This window comes from Triticum dicoccoides, chromosome 5B (genome assembly GCF_002162155.2).
Source record: "Triticum dicoccoides isolate Atlit2015 ecotype Zavitan chromosome 5B, WEW_v2.0, whole genome shotgun sequence".
Lineage (NCBI taxonomy): Eukaryota > Viridiplantae > Streptophyta > Magnoliopsida > Poales > Poaceae > Triticum > Triticum dicoccoides.
Genome location: NC_041389.1, coordinates 2,336,419 through 2,355,111, shown reverse-complemented (window position 1 = coordinate 2,355,111; position 18,693 = coordinate 2,336,419). Strand labels below are relative to the sequence as shown.

At 47.0% G+C, this 18,693-nt stretch overlaps 1 protein-coding gene, 1 long non-coding RNA gene and 1 other non-coding gene across 6 annotated transcripts; 2 read left to right on the top strand and 1 right to left on the bottom strand.

The window, feature by feature from the left end:
- Nucleotides 1–5,094: 5,094 nt before the first annotated feature.
- LOC119306950 (HIPL1 protein-like) lies at nt 5,095–9,293 on the top strand. Its single transcript, XM_037583020.1, has 7 exons — nt 5,095–5,318; nt 5,416–5,585; nt 6,059–6,862; nt 6,945–7,161; nt 7,684–7,862; nt 8,244–8,485; nt 8,655–9,293. The coding sequence occupies exons 1-7, from the start codon at nt 5,207–5,209 to the stop codon at nt 9,052–9,054; spliced, it is 2,124 nt and encodes a 707-aa protein (XP_037438917.1). The 5' UTR covers nt 5,095–5,206; the 3' UTR covers nt 9,055–9,293.
- Nucleotides 9,294–10,134: 841 nt separating this feature from the next.
- On the bottom strand, nt 10,135–14,099 carry LOC119306949. Of its 4 annotated transcripts, none has more exons than XR_005149090.1 (7): nt 13,770–14,099; nt 12,549–13,673; nt 12,234–12,408; nt 12,104–12,164; nt 11,856–11,937; nt 11,395–11,431; nt 10,135–10,595 (listed from the first exon to the last, which is right to left on the bottom strand). It is a non-coding gene; the product is annotated as an uncharacterized LOC119306949 (long non-coding RNA). The 4 variants fall into 4 exon arrangements; XR_005149091.1 differs by having other exon boundaries at nt 12,549–12,622; nt 13,587–14,098; XR_005149092.1 differs by having other exon boundaries at nt 12,549–12,622; nt 13,609–14,098.
- A 1,580-nt stretch (nt 14,100–15,679) lies between these two features.
- Nucleotides 15,680–15,752, top strand: TRNAR-CCU. Its single transcript has one exon. It is a non-coding gene; the product is annotated as a tRNA-Arg (tRNA).
- Nucleotides 15,753–18,693: the final 2,941 nt, after the last annotated feature.

The following is an 18,693-nucleotide window of genomic DNA, read 5'->3' as shown; positions in this document are numbered from 1 at the left end:
GCGACCGAGGCGGCGAGGCGAGGGTGACGCGGCAAGGGGCAAGGCGCCGAGCGAGAAGGCCGTCGGGCGTCACGGGCGAGGGCGACGAACCTACGAAGGAAACGAGCAGTCGTGTACCTGGACCTGGCGACTGGCGTGAGTCACGGCGCCACTTCGTGTTCGATAGTCCATCAGCAATCGCTAGCTAGCTAGCTATCTGGGCCGCCTAGCCCATCTTATTTCTTTTCTTTAATTCTTTTGTAATTTTTGTACTTGTTTTTTGCTGGATATATACATATATATATATATATATACTCCATCATGGCCCACTCCTCGACTGGGCCCTGGGCCGTCGCCCCGTTGGCCATACCCAGCATGTGGCGTCAGACTGCAGGGCTGTGGTGGAGTCCATCAAGGGAGGTTATGATAGCTACAGAGCCATTATCCAAAAAAATCACAGAACATGCTTGGAATTTTTTTTTTTGGAAATGGAGGCATGCCCCCAGCCTTTGCATCATGAAGATGCATGCATCCATCTTATTAGAAAAGTCTTGAAGTAGCACGAAGTCGTTAGAGTATTACAGCTCGCAAGAGGAACGAAAAAGGAAAATCAATGTACATACTCAAGATCACAAACGGTATGGCAATGTATAGGACAAGTTCCCTAGACTCCTATCTTGTTATGGGACCGCCATCCGAACCGGTTGAATATAGCCCATGCTACCATCTCCCACTAGTTGCACCCAATAACCAAAGGCTCCCTGGAGTCCATAGAAATGAGTAAGGACCACGTACGAATCCACGCGGTAGCTCTGAAGATAACCTGCGAGAAAGTTAAAGTATGTTATCTGTTAAAAATCATATCATTCCTGGAATTCCATATAGCCGAAATGAGCGCACATATTCCAATCTGGATACGAGCCGCAGTGATAGTCTCAACCCCAGCTAACCACGATCCAAACAACGATTCAATGTCAACTGGAGGAGCAATGTTAAAGGCTATATGAATCGTTTGCCAAAGCAATTTGGCAAGTGGGCACTCTGAGAATAAGTGTTGTATTGTTTCATCATGATCACAAAAACAACACCGTGAACAACCTACCCACAACCTCTTTATTAAGTTATCTTTAGTGAGGATCACTTGTTTGTGGACGAACCACATAAAGATTTTAATACGCAAGGAAACCTTAACCTTCCAAATATGCAACGATCTCGAGATTGGGCCAGAATTAATCGGATACAAGTAGGAAGATTTCACCGTAAACACATTGTTTTTGGTTAACTTCCAGTGCATTGAATCAGGTTGGTCTGATAATTGAACATCTATCAATCGCCGAACCAAGTGCAACCAGGTCGTCCATCGTCCACCAACTAACGTACGTCCGAACTGAATATTCAAGGGAGTCGTTTGAAAGACTGTGCCTACGTAGTCCTCCTTACGTTGCACGATGTTAATTATAGGGTGGGATATTGTATGGCTAGGGGTGTCTCTCCTAACCATGTGTCCTCCCAGAATCTTGTAGACATCCCATTGTCAACCAAGAATTTTACCCTACGAAAGAAACCTTCTTTCGCGCATGAGTACCTTCCAGAATGGCGAATCAGTTGGTCTGAAGATAACTTGGGCAAGCGTTTTTGAATGCAAATACTTATTGCGTAGAATCTGAGCCCACATTCCTTCCGGCTCAGTCTCTAACCTGTAGAGCCATTTACTCATAAGACATTTATTCTTAATTTCTAAGTTCTCAATGCCGAGACGCCCCTGGTCCTTGGGTCGGCAAAGAATATCCCACCGAGCGAGATCTGACTGCCAGAAGAAACGAGATCTAAAGAAATTAAGTCTTTTCCGCACCCCTTTTGGTATCTCGAAGAAAGAAAGCAGAAACATTGGCATACTAGTAAGAACTGAATTAATCAATACTAGCCGACCTCCATACGGCATTAGCTTGCTCTTCCAGCAACTAAGCTTTTTTCAGTTCGATCTTCGATGCACTTCCATTCTTTTATTCGATAACTTATGGTGATGAATCGGTATGCCCAAATAACTGAAAGGCAAAGAACCTAATTCACACCCAAACAATTGTCTATATGTGTCTTGTTCTTCCTTGGCCTTACAAAAGCAGAACAACTCGCTCTTGTGAAACTTTATATTTAATCCAGACAATTGTTCGAAGAGACATAATATGAGTTTCATATTTCGCGCTTTTGCAATGTCATGTTTCATAAACAGGATAGTGTCATCAGCGTATTGTAAAATGGAGATTCCCCCCATCTACCAGATGAGGGACTAGCCCCTCCACTTGACCGTTTTGCTTGGCTCTGCCTATAAGGATTGTCACCATATCGGTCACTATATTAAATAGGAGAGGAGACATTGAATCACCTTGTCTCAATCCCTTGCGTGTCTGAAAATAGTGACCGATATCGTCGTTAACCTTAATGCCGACACTCCGCTTCTGGATATGAGAACCCACTTGGTTCCGTCAAGTCCCACTAAATCCTTTCATGCGCATTGCCTTATGAAAAAAAGGCCATTTTGTTCATAAGTTCGAATTTCAAAGCTCACAACCTCATGAAGCATGCCCTTTCTTTAGTGGTTGGCTGCTATGTTTGGTTAGGCCAATCCAATAATCTTCTTTTTGTTCATGTAACTATTGCGACAGTAAAGAGCCTCGCGAGTTTGTCTCAAAAAAAAAATCGCAAGAAACAATTATTAGCATGAAACTAAAATTGGATTAGAATCAAGCTATTGGTAGACGACTATCAGGTGCGGCAAGCATGAAAGAGACCGATGGAGCACGTTTGGCTTTGCTCTTTTTGTCACTTTGTGGTGATGGTAGATGGCCGGATTCAATAGATGTGACCTCTAGTAAAGTAGAGTATTTGCAAGTCAAACCAATACTTGGCCATACACACACAGTATACACGACGTTATACGTAGGTGGATGGATCCGAGTATCATCATGCATGACCTGGCGTACATAAGAAAAGAAAGGGACGGATGGATCCACTTGAATGTAATAGTGAGCTTGCCTGGGGTTGGATGGGGATCCATGGTCCATGCCTCCTTGCCGGCTTGCTATAAATTCATGCAAGCCTGGAGCATTTCTAGTCCTTCCTTTAAAATCATAGTTACTACTAAAAATTAAAGCCAAACATATATTAGGAGTTCTACTACTCTAACCTATTCTCTAAACATCTGTAATCACGAACTTTTTTTTATTATCCCAATAATTAGCACCTTTATCCTCAAAAGCAGGCAAAAAAGGCCACACTCCTAAACCATCTCTCTGTTCCTCAATTCCCGCAAAAAGAGCACCCCCCCCCCTCCTCTCCCCAAACCACTACGCAGCCTCCCCGACGCCACCTCTCCGTCGTGGCCTCTACTCGCAAGCCTCATCCTTGTCGCATCTTGCCGACGCCGACGCGACGAAGGCTGACATGGAAGACATCATCGCAGCCAGCTTGGCTGCCGCCGCCGCTTCCCCGGGTTCACTACCCAAGACGGCTCGATTGATCTCAGCGACATGGACGGCGAGCTCGACTACGGCGAGGAAGAGCCGGAGGAGGAGGAGGAGGAGGAGGAGCCGGCGCAGACGAGGAACGGCAAGAAGAAGAAGAAGAAGAAGAAGAAGAAGAAGAAGAAGAAAGGGTGACCAAGACCGGTGAGCCGCGCATCAAGTGGGCGACCAAGGAAGATGAGTGCCTCGCCGAAGCGCGGAAAGTCGTCTGCCTCGACCCGATCACCGGCACGAACCAGAACATCGACACATATTGGTACCGCATCGAGGCCGAGTTCGACGAGCGCAAGCTCATCGACCCCTATTTCAAAGGCGTCCACATGTAGCGGGGGTCGAAGGCGATGGTGAACCATTGGGGGCTCATCCAAATGGCGTGCAACAAATGACATGGGATCGTTCAGGAGGTCGCGGCTTGGCCGGAGAGCGGCACCAGCGTCGAGGATCAGGTACAGCACACCGCCCTCTCGCTATTCTTCTCACCGTGCGCGCACCCATTTACGCGCCCGCACCGACTGATGCTCGCTCTTCGGCACAGCTGTTGCGCATGTTCGCCATGTACCGTGTCGACAACAGCGAGCAAGAGTTCAAGTACATCCACGACTTCAAACAGATCGACAAGTGCGAGAAGTGGGCGGATATCCGGCACACTCTCGCCAAGGCCAAGGAGACGTACAAGCCGGACGCGCCGACACTGGGCGCGGCCGACGGGCGCCCGGACGGCAACAAAGGGGCCAAGAAGGCGAAACACGCCGAGTCGGCTGCCGCACGCGTGCAAGAGTCCATCGGGCATTGCCTCGCCGACACCAAGACCATGGCCGGCTAGCGAGAAGAGAAAACAGAGGCGTGGTGGGCTGCTTTGATGACGAAGAGCGCCGTCAAACTCGACTTGCTCCGGACCAACATCGTCGCGAAGCTCAAAGCTCAAGACGACAAGAAGAGGAACAACGACCTGACTTTCTTGATGGGCGGCGCTGACATGCTCCAGAGCGGCGACGAGAACCTCAAGGCGTGGTTCCTGACGGAGCGCGGCCTCATCCTGAACCAGATACCGACGACTCCGCGACGCCCAGCAGCATAGAAGTCGTGTCAACCAGTCCAGAAGCCCGCGCGACGCCGACGATGACGCCGGAGGGCGACCTCGACGTTTGATGCATTCCTTTCGCGTCCTTCCTTTTTTGTGCGCGAAACTATTGCCTATCCTTTCATTTGATCGCCGAACTGTGGCACTGATCGCCGGAGTATGGCCTTATTTTGGAGCGGGAACGATCAAGTTTGAATATGGGGCGCGTGGCTGGGGCCTTGGTCGCCCCCAGGGTTTAAAAATCGCGAGTAATCTTTTTTACCTGAAATGACTAGGGGTTAAGTTTTCATCAAAGAAAAAAAGGAATTGAAGGAGATGGGATAGAAAGTTAAGTTATTAGAGAAGGGCTATGGCTATATGTGAAGCACATGTTGACATGGCTTGGCTATGGGAGGGTTTGACATTTTTGACAGAGACACTAGGGAGGCAATCAATCGGCCGAGCCACCCTGCCCCACCCACCACCCCACCACTAGTAGCCAACAACCATCCGACCAGCCGAGTGGGTCGGTCAAACATGTGAATCGATCTCACTCACTCTCAGCTCAGCTGCCTGCAATAAGAAAGGGAACGCACATGGATTGATCCCCTTCTTCCAGCTTCCTCTCCTCCACCACGGCCGACGGATGCCGACGCCTCCTGCCGCCGGCCGGAGCCTCGTCCTCCACTGTTGCTGCTGCCTGATCTTGCTTGTCCTCCTCCCCGCCTGCCACGCCTTCCCGCTCTGCACCGACCACAGTCAGTGCCTACCGTCGCTTGCTGCTCGGTCTCTGCTTCTCTCTGCTACTCATATACAGTACTTTACATGTCTTTTTGTTCTGCTCCTTTCGATCAGGGGCGCCGCTGCCGCTGCCGCTCAACGGGACGCTCGCCTTCTGCGGCAACGCCGGCGCCGGGGCCAGCTGCTGCGACGCCGCCGCCGACAAGGCCCTGCGGGACCAGCTCCAAGCCGCCAACGTCTCCGACGCCGCCTGCGCCGCCGTCCTCAAGTCCCTCCTCTGCGCGGTCAGTGCCTGCGTTCTGCTCCTCATCCCCAAGGCCCGCCGTGTGCTCGACGCTTTGCTTCGCTCGGCGTTTCAACAGTTATTTTATTATATATATAGTGTTGCTTATACTGTCTCCTGGCTCTACTACTCAAAGTATGCATGCACATCATGACAACAATTATTGGTAATTCAGTCGCCTGGTTCAGACTTATCCGCATGCTGATTTTGTCTTGCACCTCACATGTCGCCTGGTTCCTCTGTCCCATGCGAGAGATAACTAACCGAATGAATCAACAGAGACCGTTCTACTTGGAAAAGATATTAAGCTTTTAAGTTACAAACCAATAATTGAATTACCACCAGGTTCCTGAACCCAGCAGCTGATCTACTGAATTAAACTTATATGTCATGCTTTCTCCAGAAATGCAATCCATAAACTTGGCAGCAGATCTACTGAACCTAACTACCATTTCATGATATTTTTTTTGCCAGAAATGCAATCCCTATTCGGCTGAGCTGTTCGACGCCGGGCCGAAGCTCCGAACAATCCCTTTCCTGTGCAACTCCGCCTCCTCGGCGACCTCTGCTCATCAGTCCAAGCAATCAACAGTACATGACTACTGCAAGCTTGTCTGGGACACCTGCAAGGACGCGACGATACGCAATTCTCCCTTCCAGCCTCCCCTGCAAGGAGGTGGGAGGCTGCCTAGCTCATCGTCGAAGCTCACCGATGCCTGGCAGTCCGAGAGCGACTTCTGCACGTCGTTCGGTGGCGCGCCCAGCAACCGATCCGTGTGCTTCAGCGGGAGCACGGTGTCGTTTAACGCTACCCAGCCTTCGGCGTCTCCTAAAGGGGTATGCCTAGAGAGGATTAACAACGGGTCCTACGCCTACCTCAACATGGTTCCTCACCCTGATGGGTCCAACAGGGTCTTCCTGGGCACCCAAGCCGGGAAGATAGTGCTGGCAACCGTCCCGGATCAGGGGTCCGGCGGCACGCTGCAGTTCAGCGAGGCGGGCCTGTTTGTCGACCTGACTGACCAGGTGCATTTCGACTCGACGTTCGGGCTCATGGGCATGGCGTTTCACCCCGACTTCGCGACCAACGGGCGCTTCTTCGCATCCTACAACTGTGACAGGACAAAGTCACCCAGCTGTTCTGGTAGGTGTTCATGCAATTCTGATGTTGGCTGTGACCCCTCCAAGCTTGGCACCGATAACGGCGCCCAACCATGCCAGTATCAGGTCGTTGTGTCAGAATATTCTGCTAAAGGCTCATCGTCAAATGTTTCTGAGGTTTGCTCGTCCGGATACATACACTCTTCCATTCATGCCTTCAACCTCATCCATTCACACTATTCATGTCATTCTTCTTCAGGTTACATCTGCCGATCCAACTGAAGTCAAAAGGATTTTTACTATGGGGTTGCCTTATACAAATAACCATGGAGGTCAGATTCTTTTTGGGCCTACGGATGGATACCTCTATCTCATGATGGGTGACGGTGGACAGAAAGGAGACCCTTTTAATTTTGCGCAGAACAAAAAGTCGCTTCTGGGGAAAATTATGAGGCTTGACATCGACAGTACACCGGGTAAATTCTTCGAGAATGCCATCTTTTCTCATTTCTTTTGTTGCTCAAGTTGAAATACTAATTTAAATGCTTCAGTTTCCTTAGTTTTCATGTGTGATCTTATTTTTTCAGTAGTAGAAGGTTCAGATATCAAACATTTAAGTAAATTTACTTCGATAATACAGAACAACATTGGAATTGCTCTCGGGTCTTAGTTACGTCCTTCAGTGAGGCTTCTTTAATGGCATATCACATCTGGTACAATTGTATTTTTGCAAGAAAACTACTGGACACATTATTTCCCTGTCTAAAGAATGGGCTAGTCAAACCTAGTTCACGACCTCCATAGCGACACCTTATTTTTACCAAAGTAGTATGTTAATTCTTATATGTCATGATTCGTTATTAAGATTTTCTTTTGGTATTTTCAGGAATGAAAATCACTAACCAAAGCTTATATTTCATAATCCAGATACGCTCTAAATTCATAATTCGTTATTTTTGCCCTTAACACTTTCTAAGATTTTGCACTGGTATCTTCAGGACTCGGTAAAGTCACTAACCAGAGCTTATGGGGTAACTATTCCATTCCAAAAGACAACCCGTTCTCCGAGGATAGTGGCTTGGCACCAGAAATTTGGGCATTGGGTGTTAGAAACCCTTGGAGATGCAGCTTTGATCTTGACAGGCCTTCCTACTTCTACTGTGCAGATACTGGTCAGGTATCATTTCAGGATCTTAAAACAGTTCTAACTTGCGAGGTGCTAAATTTATATTGGCTTTATTGGTCTGATATCCTAGTGGGGCTGTAGTGCACTTCAGTGGGATCAAGTTTGATAGCTACTATCTTACTATCTTTCTGAACTTGACATGCACTTACAATTTATAGTATAACACTGTAAGCACAGGATAGGCATGTAGCACACGATAGTTAAAACTTCGCAAGCGTTATGTCTTATATGCATAATATTAATAGAACTCAACTTTTCATTCTCATCCTCCGATTTTTCCACGCTATTGTTTTGTTTCTCTGGTGTAGGTTGGTACAGTGTTTAATCATGTTGTTATTTAACTCTTTTGTATATTGTCCCTACTATATGTAGGACCAATACGAAGAGGTTGATTTGATCTCCAAGGCCGGAAACTATGGATGGCGTATATATGAGGGTCCATTGGTGTACAATCCACCGTGGACGCCTGGAGGAAACACATCACTCAAGTCCGTAAATGTCATTCCTCCTATTATGGGATACAGCCATTCTGATGTCAATAAAAACATTGGATCTGCGTCGATCATGGGTGGCTATGTCTACCGAGGATCCACCGACCCCTGCCTGTATGGAAGGTATTTGCTTCGGTGAAGCACCCTCGGCCTCTGCATTGATCAAAGCTTCGTCGAAAGGCATCTTGCATCTTGCACTGATTTTGAACTCGAAGATAGTGTGGAGCTACTACGATGTTCAACACATTTCTTAAGTTGTATTTACTGGATGCATCTGCTGATGTGCTTTCAGGTACCTGTATGCTGACCTTTACGCATCAGCCATGTGGACTGGCACGGAGACCCCGGAGGGCAGTGGGAACTACACCTCCAGTCTGATCTCCTTCAGCTGCTCCAAGAACTCTCCCATCCCCTGTGACAGCGCCGCTGGGAGCCCTCTCCCATCGCTCGGTTACATATATTCCTTCGGCGAGGATAACAACAAGGACATCTATGTCTTGGCAAGCAAAGGCGTCTACCGGGTTGTCCGGCCGAGCCTCTGCAGCTACGCATGCCCGACAGAGAAACCTGAGACGAACAATGGGAAGGCACCTGCCGGTCCTTCATCAAACGCGCCAGCAGCAATGGGAATGGGCATGAAAACGGGAGCTCTATTGCTGTCTGCCGCCACGTCCTTTGTTTTGATGAGATAGGAGGATCCTACTACGCCGATTATGTCTTGGTATGCCGTAAGATCAATCCTCACATTTTAGCATGTATTTGCAGTACAATAATAAGTCAGCAATATTTCCTTGTACAGTTAGGAGTATGAATCATGACACACGGGCCTATAAGGATTGGATTCTGAAACTTAATATCAGTCTCTGTATGAGCATAATACCTCGTTATACATTATATTTCTGAAGCCACTGGGGTTGGCTTGGATTGGCAATTGATTTCATGACAACACTTGTCCTTTCCCGTCTCGTCCGTCTCCAGGGCTCACTCGCATCGCCTCTCGCCTCTCGCCTCTCGCCCAAGCCCCAAGTCCAAGTCGCACACGCACCCCGCACGCGGATGGATCACTTCCTCTTGTATATATAGACACAGAGAGAGAGAGAGAAAAGGAGAGGCTAGTGGAGAGAGAACAAGCTCTACCTCTTGATTTGAGGGGTGACGCGGATCGATGAGGTGGCGCGACCAAAGCCCTCCCTTCCTTCCTGGCTGATGGTTGGATGCGCGAGCCCAAAAATCATGGATAGGCTGGGTACACGGCTGCATGCATGCACATGGGAGCCAAACGGACTGACGCATTGCCAAGGGATGTTAACCACTGATTATTATTTGTAGCCCGGCCGGCAGAGTTAAATACCAGTCCTTGTTAGTCGTACTGAATTTACTCATCCCTCTCATCGCCAGAAGAGAGAGTACTGACTTGCTTGCTTCTTGATTCCCGTGCCAAGTTGGTGGTACATGAATTTAACTTGCTTTTTCTCAATGAAACGACTTCAAGAATGCAGTTCCTCGGTTTTCTATCAAGTTGGTCCCCTCTCTTTGATTACGGTAGTTAACAACTTTTTCAAGCCTTCTCTTGTTTGATGTTGATGGGCATGGACAGTCTCTTTTCTCTCGTTTTCACAAGAATCACAAGCAAGCGTTTCTTTTCTCTTGTTTTCACAAGAATCACAAGCAAGCGTGTTCTCTTATGTAACCACAGAAATCACAAGCAATATGCATAGGCAGGCGACAACAAACTGATTATGCCATAAAACAAGAGAAGGGCTTTGTTCACATCATCTAAAAGGGAAAATATTCCGGCTTTTTATTGCATCTACCAAGGACATGGTACACGATAATTCTGTTCAACCTATACATAAATTCTGTTCACAATATTTCTGATTCCCATGAACGAACCAACAAAGAAAAAGACAAGCGCAACCACTCGATGATTGATGCCCTTCAAGGAGGCAAGGATCACCAAGGGTAAATGCTACACCACACCACTTCTGTTTCCAATACAAGTAGTGTGCACGCACAAGATTACACCAAAGACTCAATGGGGTGATCAATTAAATTGGGATTTCCCCCTATTTTTCCTCGACAACCCATCATCTCATCACACCATGTAGAGACGGCAGCTTTAGCTTGACAACCAACACTCCAGGCTTGAGCATTCCAAAGTTCCCTCCCCTCGCCTTGTAACAGCCAGGCCTTTCAGGGTTTTCTTTTCTTTCATGTAGATATGCTCTCCCTCCTGTCATCATGTACAAATAAACAAGTCAAGTTTCTCTAACGAGAAGACAAGGCAAAGAATATGCAGATGGTAGTTTGGTTTCACAAGCAGAATAGAAGCTAGGCTAGAGCAAAGCCTCGACGGCCTGGGTAAACCACAAAACACAAGACTTGCAGGCATACTGGCAATATTTGACACACGTCTAATTCAAATGAGCAAAGTCGTTCAACTACATGACCCCACCAGGCAACCACCCCAGCCATGGTATGTGAAGTAAGAATTTCCTACACAATAACCTGGGCTGGGGTCCAGCCGCACCAATCAAGCAGTGCAGCAAACTAAACCAGGGATGGACCTCACCATGGTACTTTGGTTTCAAAACCAGAATATAAACCCATTTATTTCTAAAAAACCCTTGTAATTCACATGAGCATCCAGTACAATAAATAATTCATTTTTGAATACAAGCAGCAAATAGCATTACTAGGGCCATAAAGTCTTGGAGAATTTCTGCAAATAGCAATCGTTACTAGAGGATTGCAAACACCCATGTGTGCTGCTTTACTAGCAATACAACCAAACCTAGCATTCAGGTTCAACTAGCCTCATATAGGACCACCTCAACAGGCAGGAACCAGCCAACCTGCGAGTCTGATGGCATCAAGCAAGCAAGCAATAACCCAAAATAACCAAGAACAGACTCGACCTCACCCAGCCCTAGTAGTTTGGTTTCATAACAAGAAAATAATAGAAAGTAGGCAGGCTATAGATACGTAGGTAAGCAATTTTGACAAGATTTGTAGAGGGAAAGCAGAGATACCATGAGGAGCTCCATTGCCTTATAGTTCTCCAATTTCCTGCAATGGGAAATTTGAAAAAAACCGTCAAACCATGAGTTTTCGACTTGCTTACACTATGGTTGTTTCGACATTCAAAAAATAGATGCCCTCATGTTGGATAAGATCCCAACAATTAATGTACCATGTTGTTCATGGTTTCAACAGTTACAGAAGAATCTATCAACACAACTCATACATAACTGATGAAGAATCTATCAACACAACTCATACACAAGGACTAGAGTGGGAGGCAATTCGAGAGAAAGCATTAGATGGAAATGCATCAGTTCCTTTCCATCCAATATCCAGTGGCATTCAAACATCATAATCCGCTTGTAAAGACAACACTACCCAGTGCAAGTGTACACAACAGGATCATGCATCATCAGAAAAGAGAGAGGCAAAATTAAGTGATGTTCCTCATACCCATGAAGGAACTCACCAGGCCATGAATCCTCTGCTAAACTCTAATCCTCCTCTGTCTTCACCAATATTGTTTTTTACTCGCAGCTCCAACGCCAGGACTAAAAAATTACCAACCAAGTCATTAGCCAGACACGCCACTTGCTGCTGGGATTATCAAATCTACAATGCTCATGAAGGAAGTCCATCGTAGAACTTACCACGGCGCAATGGCCAGGGACACACGCAACAGAGGAGAAAGCAAAGAAGAGGAAGCAAGTGGCTTACCTACACCATAGTCAGAGAAGAAATAGATGCCGGTCTGCGCGGGAGGCTTCAATGATCACTTCTGCGAGAGTAAAACACGAATGAAGAAAGAACCAACTTTGGGCAAACAATAACATGACCAAACAGTAACCTCAAGCTGCGAGATAGCTTCCTACAGAGCAAGGAGCTGCTGGATGGTTCGCTACCAAGGAGGGGTTGCGACTTCAAATGCTCCGATGAGCTGCCTGTTGCCATCGTGCTTGTTCCATAGCATGAAAATGGTGGAGCCGACCAGAAAGCCGAAAGAAATGCACCATAGCAAGCCTCTGCGGATTGCATAGAAATAAAAAGAATCACAACAGTTATCTTTAAAGAAATAGGGAGAAACATTGTTTTGATAATAAGAAAGAAAAATCATCATTTTTATCATTATTAGGCATGGTCAATCCTGAACCATGAATTTTACCTGTAAACCATGCAGAGGAAATAGAGCAAGAAAACATGACTTTTGCCTATTTCAGCCAAAGGAAACAACAGTTCCTGCATGTTAAGATGGAACCAATAAAACATCAGTAATCCTGAGCTCAAATATATCACAAGAATGTCAAATGCTCAAAGATCACTTCTTTCTCATCTAGTATAAGCTAAAAAAGAACTGTTTGGCATGCGCTTTCTACTTCCAAGTACATAGCGCAATGATGCATCCAGATTGCGCTTCCGGACAACAAAGATAGTTCATTCTAAGCAAGCACTGTTAGTTTCAGCGATAGAGTAACACGAACCCACTCCCTGGCCTAGTAGTCCCCTGTCGCCATTTTCCAAGGTCCAACTAACCCTATTTACTTCACACAGTACACTAACAAACTCAAGAGTTTTGGGGTATCACAAACCATTAAGACTAATGACATATTTATTTAAGAAAAAAACACAACTTTTGGAACATAACAGAATTTAGAGTCAGAAATAGGTTTGCAGTGAGATAAAAATGTTTAGAAGATCAAACTTTAGAGTCCACAGCCGCGCAAGTAAAAACGGTCGGAGTATTGATATCAATGAAATAAAGAATATGTGTAGTGTGCTATTTTCACATGTTAGTAGGCCAATACAAATTGGAGACAGATGATTATTTTCAATTCAACTACAATGAAATTGTTTTAATGTGGAGTGTGGACAGGACAATTTAACAGCCATACAAGTAAAAACAGTCAGCACCGAATATTGTGCTTGGTGAAATATGGAATATGTTAGTGTGCTATTTCACATGCAAATAGAACAAAACAAATTGGAGGCAGTTGATTATGTTCAATCCATCCTAGGCCAAAATATAAAAAACCAAGCCAAGCGCGACAGATAAAACTGTGAAGCAGAGACAATTCCAAGTGCAGTTTTCATTAATACAAAGCTACTTAGATCTACTCAAACGGTGTCCATCATGGCAGCCCAAAAAACCCAGAAATTGCCACGGCGCGGTGGCCGTGGACATATAGAGCAAAAGGAAAATCACAAGAGAGGAGGCGGAGCTGCACAGGAACGGGATCGTCCGGATCTTTGGCCCGGCGTCGAACAGCTGAGCGGAATAGGGGTTGCATTTCTGTAAAAATCATGAAACGGAAGTTAGATTCAGCAGATCTGCTGCCAAGTTATGGAGGAGGAGCTCGAGCTCTTGGGAGTCGAGGGAGGTGCGGACGCGCTGTGCGGCTCGACGGTTTCCGCTGTCGCCAGCGACAACGACGAGAGCGCGGGGGGAGGCAGCGAAGATGAGATGGCCGGCGCAGAGGCTCTTTGAGAGGTGACGGGCGCGGCAAGATCCTCAACGACGGCCAGCTCAAGCTCGTCCACGACCGCAGCGAGCCGGGCGCGGCCACAGCCACGGCGGCTAGTCGGGCGCGTCCACGGTCGCCGGGAGCTGGTGGTGGGCACGATGGGCAGTGGAAGCTCCGTGTGCTCAAAGTGTTTGACGAAATGTCAAGCCCAACCAATTTTGTTGTTAATGCTGGTAAGCATATGCACGTATGCATCCAAATGCCTGGTGAAAATTACATCTCGATGACAAGACCCCCAATATAGGCAACCAATCAATTGGTCATCTATGTTTTGACCCTATTTTTGCTTACCCAGGCCCTGCTCAACCTGACTCATTTTTCCCCTCTGAGCCAAGCCCGGCAGCGAAAGCAACCAAACACGCCCCTAGTGATTCCAGGTCTTCTATCTAAAGTCGAAGGCACTGCAACTCAACTCCGATGATGTTGCCTTGCAATGGAGTTTCGCCATGCGTCGTTGGTGCCTGCGTTGGAGCTTCGCTGGACGCCGTCGATTCTATGTTGGAGCTAGTGTTTCGCCGCGAGAGTTACAGTGGAACTATGCCCGGGTATCATCGGTGTTGCATTGAAGTAGTCACGTACTCGCTGCTGCCATGGCGTTGTTGAGAACGAACGGCCACCAACGCACAAATCGGCCACTAGCTAGCCGGATGGGAATTATCTGATTGATTCGTAGCAGCCGCCAATCTTAAACAAGCACATCCGACGGGGTTCCTCCCTTGATTTATAGGTTGGTGCACACTGATGGTAGCCAGGCAAGATGATGCGTGCAAGGCACTTCACCTCCTCCACCTCTTGCACAGTGTATAACCTCCATGGGTCAGTGTCCTCCCATCAGAGCACAACATGTCCTAGGGGTTCGAAATGTCGTCTTGTCGACACACGTGAACTGGTCGGTGTATGCAAGCTTGGAGACGAGCTTGCTTCGGCGTGGCAGGTCAAGCAACTTGGCAATGTTGCTAGGTCGCTGAAGGTGGCGCCTGCGAGCAGCAGAGACAAATACCTGGGCAAAGCTTGTGAAGGGGCTGACCTCGGGGCGTACACGGTCATAGAGGCGAGTGCCCATGAAGAATACGTCGTGAGAGAGGCCGATGAGCGCGGCAGGCACGACGAGGCCCAACGCCTAGTTGACGTTACTCCGTAGATAGATGATGACAATGGCAGAGAGAGCATCATGGCAATGGTGAAGGTGAAGTAGTACCAACTAAGGAAGCCGGTGATGCCTCGGCGGCCGGCGGCAGTGCGTGGGTTGAACCGGTCGTCCTCAAAGGCAAGGTTGCAATGTCGGATGCCTCCAGGGCGCCGACCAGGAAGAAGAAGGACACCAGGATGGCGGCAAGCTGGGGCCATTAGGACCCTCACATTTTGGTCCCTTGGACGCGTTGGATGTTAGAGGATGGAGGGTGTGGATAGCGGCCGTGAGGGTGAGCATGACCATGCCGATGAAGGGGAGCATGGTGGCGACGGCGATCATGGTGTAGTGACCGGGGTAGGTGTCGCTGATCTATGCACCGAAGACGTTGGCGAGGTTGCTGGTGTCGGAGAAGAACATTGAAGAGGATGGTTGCGTTGAGTACACCAACATGTTGGACAACGTCCCGTTCGTCCCAAGCTTCTTCACCATCTCATTCCTTGTGACAATAAATCCATATTCACTTTTGTACTACTGATACAAAATTAATCCCCCAAATCTGAACAGCATTAATTTTTTGTGATATTCAGTTCCCACTAGTCAAAAGTTGTCTACAGTGTGTCAAATTGGAAATAGGACACATCAGCGCCTGTAGCTCAGTGGATAGAGCGTCCGTTTCCTAAGCGGAAGGCCGTAGGTTCGACCCCTACCTGGCGCGTTTTTTTTTTTTGGCTTCTTTTTCCTTTAAATCCCAACAAAGCTGGGCATGAGGCATCCATGATCCATGATCCATCCGTCCCTAAGTTCATTGTGGACGGCGCCCACCTCCTCGCCGTCGCCGGCCTCCGATGACGACGATTCAGCCTCCTCATCGGACACTTATCTTCATCTTCTCCTCGTGCTCAGGTATAGGAACGTTTCTTTTTCTCACCCTCGATCGTTCTCGACAACTGCTAGCTGCATGTACATACAGTACAGATCCAGAAAGATAGCAACTGGATCGTCATGATCTATCATTTAGTAGTTTTGCATCCATAGTAGTACCCATTCAGCGAGGCTTTTCTAGTTGTTACCCCCCTTTTTTTGCGAAATAGTTGTTACCCCATTTAATGGAAACTTTGTCAGTTTTATCATCTAACGATCTATCATGTCACTCTTATGGCATGTACAATGATTGATAAGATAGTCTTATTTTAAGTCTTGCGTGTAATTTAGAGATGATAAAAAAATGTCTATAATGGGTCATCTCTTTGTTTTTTTTCTTATGAATTCTCTCTCCTTCACCTTATCATTTATCCTGCATGACACTCATAAGATAGCATTATTGTACATGCCCTTAGTTGTCACGTACACGCGGCATTGCCACGTCATAACTTTTCTTGTGTTGTTTTTTTCCGCGCCCGAACTGCAGGTAGAATGTTTTATCGCTCTAGTGGTTATCGGGAGTACATACGCATCGCTTCAACTTGATGAGCTTTTTTTCATTTGGCAACTCTTTGTTTATTGGTTCCACCTCATTATTCATCGTATTTGCTGTGAGATGTTGCATTGTCAGCTTTTTCTAGCAAATTATTGGGGGAGGGCGCTATAGTATAAAAATGAGGACGATGTCTCTACACATACACTGCATATGGTTGAAACAAAACCAACCATGCCTAATGTTTTTGCAAAGGTGTGATTCGCTTAATAAACAAATAATAATAATAATAATAATAATAATAATAATAATAATAATAATAATAATAATAATAATAATAATAATAATAAACAATGGAGTCTAGGCCACGACAAGTGTCTAAACTCACAAGCCACACAGAAATTCAAGCAAGCGCACACGCTTAATTAGGTGCAATGCGCTATCTATGTGCATGCGCTCCTAGCATTTCTAAAATAATAGGAGGCTCCCCTTACATGTTAGTCTCGTCCTCACACTCCTAGCGGCTAGCGGTATGGTAATAAAATTAACCATGTCCCGCACTAGGGGTATTCCAGGACGCCGAAAGTCAGCCCAAGGCCCCCTGGGCCACTGCATGGCCTAGGCCCACAACCTGGGTTGGTAACCCTCTAAAAGGAACACGCCATCTATACTTGATGTTCAAGACAAGGAGGTTGTATGCGAGGAGGACGCTCCAACCGCCTTAGAACTGACTACTACTCTGCAACCCTGGGACATCGGTATCCTTAAGTCACGGCCGGGCTAGTCGGTATAGACATTATTCGTCATCCTTTGGTATACCTATGATCCTTCATATCATCCTTGAACTCTGTACACCCCATCCCGTCAATACAACACGAGTAGGAGTAGGGTTTGACCTCCGTAGCAAGGGCCCGAACCTAGCTAAAAATTTCTCATGTTTCCCCTCTGGCCTTTCCGGCTAGTCTCAGCACACTACCGAGGGGTATGCTCAATTTCACACCGACAATGGCACGCTAGGCACGGGTCGTGCTTTCCAAAACTGAGATCCGGCTGGGATCTAACTTCAACTATGGCATCTGCGCTCACCTCCAGATTTTCGCCTCCGAAGCGATGAATTTCATCCCCAACTCAGCGGGGAAGATCGAAGCCGTTGACACCTATAATCTAGGCTAGATTATCTTCTTCGGGGATTTGGAATTGATCGCTGATTCGCGCGGCAGCCCGATGCCCCGCCGAGCACAGGAGCCAGAGCCGATCTTCGTCAACCCACCCACCTCCCACTTGGTCGCCAATGAGGAATCTCTTCACGACGTCATCGAGAAGGGTGAAGCGGAGGAAGAGGAGAGCGACAACAGTTCTCTAGTGGCCATCCCGGCCCTGTCCTAGCCTTAGCAGGAAACTACTTGTTACATGGTCGATAATCTCAACGTGGCGGGGACAATGACAATGTCGAGAATGCTGGCGTCGCCGCCATAGGCAAGGATGAGCTAGCCATGCTCGGCATGCCCATGATGGGAACTAAGAAAACTTCTAAGAAATTCGAAGCAAACCGAAAAAAGATGCAGCGCATACACTTGTGCCAGGAGTGGAAGCGCGAACGCCTTCTCCAAGAGCATGCCTAGGTTTTGGCTCCCATGGAGCCGATCCGGAACCACAATGAGAGAGAGAGAGAGAGAGAGAGAGAGAGAGAGAGAGAGAGAGAGAGAGAGTACGACTGAAAATGAAGGAATGAACGCAGGACAACACGTAGAGCTTCTCAATACAAGGGGAATTCCACTCTTAGTTCTTGGGTTTTGCATGGCACATATTTTCTAAGCCAGACCCAACCACGTGGTGATCCGGTGGAATGGAACCCCGCCCCATGCAGCATGCAAGGTACTAATTGCATAACATTGAGTTATAGATGGTAAAGAGAGAGGCAAAAGACATTCAAGGTAGTTGGCTGGGAAGGTTCATATTGTGTCCTCCTCGTGCCAAAGGCGTGAACAACATTTAGTAATTTTTGTATGAACAGCTTTTACTCCAGCCACATCTCTGTCCGACGGCAGGGCAGCCTCGTCTGACGTAAGGAGCGCGGGAGGTAGGCCACAACCTCAAATTTTTTGGTGTTTTTTTTATGTTTTTATCATTTTTCTACTTTTTTATACTTCCATATATTCTAAAAATATATATTACAAAAGACACTCTCACATAAAACTTTAAAAAATGTTAATCAAGCATTTGGAAAATGTCAAATGTGTAT

Coding starts and splice junctions, on each gene's coding strand:
- LOC119306950 (XM_037583020.1), top strand. CDS start 5,207: ATGCCGACGCCTCCTGCCGCCGGCCGGAGCCTCGTCCTCCACTGTTGC. Junction 5,319..5,415: donor CCCGCTCTGCACCGACCACA/GTCAGTGCCTAC, acceptor CCTTTCGATCAG/GGGCGCCGCTGCCGCTGCCG. Junction 7,162..7,683: donor TGACATCGACAGTACACCGG/GTAAATTCTTCG, acceptor TGGTATCTTCAG/GACTCGGTAAAGTCACTAAC.